The 3669-nt window shown below is 36.4% G+C and overlaps 1 protein-coding gene across 1 annotated transcript; it reads right to left on the reverse strand.

Annotated features, from left to right (window-relative positions):
- Nucleotides 1-1097: 1097 nt before the first annotated feature.
- Nucleotides 1098-3284, reverse strand: LOC145000037 (alcohol dehydrogenase 2). The gene is made up of 9 exons (XM_078959185.1): nucleotides 3020-3284; nucleotides 2810-2946; nucleotides 2683-2729; nucleotides 2268-2593; nucleotides 2096-2178; nucleotides 1940-2015; nucleotides 1695-1852; nucleotides 1443-1604; nucleotides 1098-1355 (listed from the first exon to the last, which is right to left on the reverse strand). Exons 1-9 carry the CDS (start codon nucleotides 3054-3056, stop codon nucleotides 1239-1241), a joined length of 1143 nt encoding a protein of 380 aa, XP_078815311.1. The 5' UTR covers nucleotides 3057-3284; the 3' UTR covers nucleotides 1098-1238.
- Nucleotides 3285-3669: the final 385 nt, after the last annotated feature.

Genomic DNA, 3669 nt, shown 5'->3' on the forward strand with positions numbered 1-3669 from the left:
AACACCCGATCACAGCTGATCCCACGAATAATTTCTAACTATGGAACCGCTAAATGATCCATAAAAGTGCTTAATCCCCCCCCCCCCCCCCAAACCCTAAAACTTAGGGTTTCTTTTGGACAAGAGTACGCACAACATACATATGTGTACGCCAAGCATACTAGGCGTACTGGGGCACACCCCAGTACACTTAGCGTACTCACATGTATGCTTAGCGTACCACTCCTCCCAAAGTTACGATTTTGCTACTAGGGCTTCTTGCGACCACTTCCTTCCAAAACAAGGACCAAAATAACATACTTTAAAACCAAGAGATGAATCTGAAAACCAAGGCGTTGCAGAGGATGAAGTGGAGATGTTAATTTATTCTATTGTTATTATTTTTTAATTTAAAGTTGATGAACAAATAAAAGAAAATTAAAAAAGAATTATTGAGGACGAAATAGTCTTTTCTTATCCGGAGGGATGAAACGTGCAAAATTAAAGTTAAATAACACGAGGGACAGTCCGAATTAATTTTTGAAAATAAGGACTAAACGTGTCATTTGACACTGCACAAGGGACGATTCGTGTAACTTACTCAAAACATTAACTTTAATAGGCGTAAGGTGGCACCCTCTAGTCACTGTATCCGAGACAATAAGAATATTCTTATCGATTAGCAGAGCTCACAAAGAAAGAATTGGAACCATCGAGCGACCAGCTCCACCTATCCGCAGACGAAGAAAGCCAAACCGAGGGCATCAAGTCTGAAATCAGACCATTGCTCAACCTCTATCCCCCCTCTCGATTTTCTTCTAAAACAAGTATCCCAACCCGGTTGAAAGCAAAACCAAAGAAAGCACCTTGTTATTACATGTAAAAAAATATACTATCTTTATGAAACTGGAGATGTTGCATTAAAGATTATTATATGCAATTATAGCAATAAAAAATTTATACAAAAACACTTGTAGGTATACAATTAGTGTCCAAAAGTGTGGTATATATCGAGTTTAAGGTGACAATAAAACATTAAACAGAGGATTAAACTTTGACAAATATAATCTTTCTACCAAAATGTATGATGCAAAAACATTAAAATTTACCAAGAGAAGTGAAATAATAACTATTGGAATATATAAACTCAGGATTTCAACACAAAAACACTCATACATAATAAGATCAAAGAAGATACTTGATATGTTATGAAACTTGAACTACAGTTATACAACATTTTAAAAATAATTCCACTCCATTTATTCACCCATCCGAATTATGCATCGGAGACCTTCACCTTTAAGCATCAAATCAAAAGCCTTATTTATCTCAGAAAATGGCAATTCATGTGTTATGAACTTCTCCAACTCAAGTTCCTGCACAAAATCACGACAACCAATGTTAAATTTCAATTCATCATTCTATTATAATTTTACTTTCAAGGTATAAATTAAATGGATTACCTTATTCATATACTTTTCAACCACAGAAGGAATATCTGATCGAGGTTTATAGTTTCCAAAAAAAGTTCCCTTCAGAGTCCTTTCGTTCAACAGATTCAATGGACTTGTCTTGAAAACAGCATCTTTATGTGGAACACCCACAAGAACAGCAACACCCCAACCCTGTAAAATTTTCAATGTTTGTTATTGTGTAATTAAACATGAATCATTAATTCATTATATGAGTGAGAGATGAATTGATTAAATTCATACATCATGAACACATTCGAAGGCAGATATCATAGCATCAATATGACCCGTGCATTCAACACTCCTGTCAACTCCTCCATTTGTCATCTCTGCAATCACTTCTTGTACTGGTTTCGTGTGATCTTTTGGGTTCACAAACTCTGTCACTCCAAATTTCTTTGCTGTTGAAGCCAAAAAAATATATGAGATTCACCATTTATCGAACTGTTATTATTCACAATTTTAGCCCAGGTATAACAAAATCTTACCAAGTTCAAATCTGTTGGCATTGAGATCAACGCCAATGATCCTTGAAGCCCCTGAAATTCTTGCACCTTCAGCAGCCTAATCACAAACAAACCATTAGCTTTGTTTAGCCATGAACGAGCTTTTCTTGAGAAAGTTAGAAATTTCAGAAAACTCACAGCTAGCCCCACAGCTCCCAATCCAAAAATGGCGACAGATGAGCCTTTTTTAGGTTTTGCAACGTTCAGAGTAGCACCAAGACCTGAAGAAAACATGAATATTGATTAGGTCAAGAAAACACCAAAACGCAATTATAATCAGAGAATCTAGATTACGATTTTGTTTTTGTACCTGTGGAGATCCCACAGCTGAGGACGCAGACTTTGTCAAGAGGAGCAAGAGGGTTGATTTTGGCAAGACAACCGACATGAACGACGGTGTATTCACTGAAAGTTGAAGTTCCGACGAAATGGAAAATGGGTTTTCCGTTGATGGAAAATCGAGATTTTTGATCGTTAATCATGACTCCTCTATCGGTGTTGATTCTCAAAAGGTCGCACATGTTGCTCTCTTCTGATTTACAGTGGGCGCACTCTTTGCATTCTCCGGTGAAAACAGGGAGGACATGATCTCCGGGCTGAAGATCAGTCACACCTTCCCCAACACTCTCCACAACCCTGTTTACGTCACTTAAATTGATTAGATTATGATCGGAATCAAAGATTAAGAGAAACCTTTTTTGGTTTTATACTAGAATCGAACATACCCTCCAGCTTCATGTCCTAAAATTCGAGGAAACACGGGATTCTGACCCTGAAAAGTTCATCCAAAACGAAGATTCAGGATTTGAGTTTTTTCAGAGATTTAAGTAAAAGGGCTATTGGAATAATTACCTTGGCTTCCCAGAAGTAAACATCGGTGTGGCACAGGGAGGTGAAGAGGATTTTGATTCGAACTTCCATTTTCTGGGGTGGCGCCACCTCCACTTCTTCAATCACCAGTGGCTTTCCGGCTTCCCATGCCACCGCCGCTGTCACGTTTACATTTATCATCAGCAATTCTTCTTGTAAGGAAAATCACAAAAGAATGAATGAAATGTTTACCTTTGCATCGAATCACCTGGTTAGTAGTGCTTGGCATTTTTATCTTCTCGTTACTTGATCGTTGAAACAGAGAATATGAAAACAACTTCAATTGGGTTTGTTAACTGCTTGATATGAAGGAGTAATGAAGAATTGGGTATTTATAGGATGGGGAGAGTATATTGATCTAACGATCGAGAAGGTGTGATTCGAGTTTGTAGAATCTATTAAAAAAAAAAGGCTAAACCAGAACTAGAAACCTGCCACAAGGTTTTTGCTTTACTGGGTTTGGTTTGATCAAGTTGTTGACTAATTAAACCCACAGTTTAACGAAAACAGGAAACTGTAGAGCAGCCGCTATTGATTGGTGGTTTCTTTAACATCCAAAAACAACTTTAAATTCGACCAATAAGGCAATAACAACGATTCGATATGGAAGATTATGTTGTTTGTTTAACATTTTAATTTTGATTTACATATTTCCCTATTTGTGAATGGTCGACATCACCTTAGTGACTCATTATTATTTTCGGAAACTATGTTTAAATTAAAAAAATAATCATGTATTAAAAAAATCATAAATAATTATTTTGGTGATATTAATTAAACTAATGGATGTTTTGATTAGAAAAAAAAAAGATGTTTATTGCTCATTGCTTATTCCCATTATA

This window comes from Lactuca saligna, chromosome 6, assembly GCF_052625555.1.
Source record: "Lactuca saligna cultivar CGN05327 chromosome 6, ASM5262555v1, whole genome shotgun sequence".
NCBI classification, from domain to species: Eukaryota; Viridiplantae; Streptophyta; class Magnoliopsida; order Asterales; family Asteraceae; genus Lactuca; species Lactuca saligna.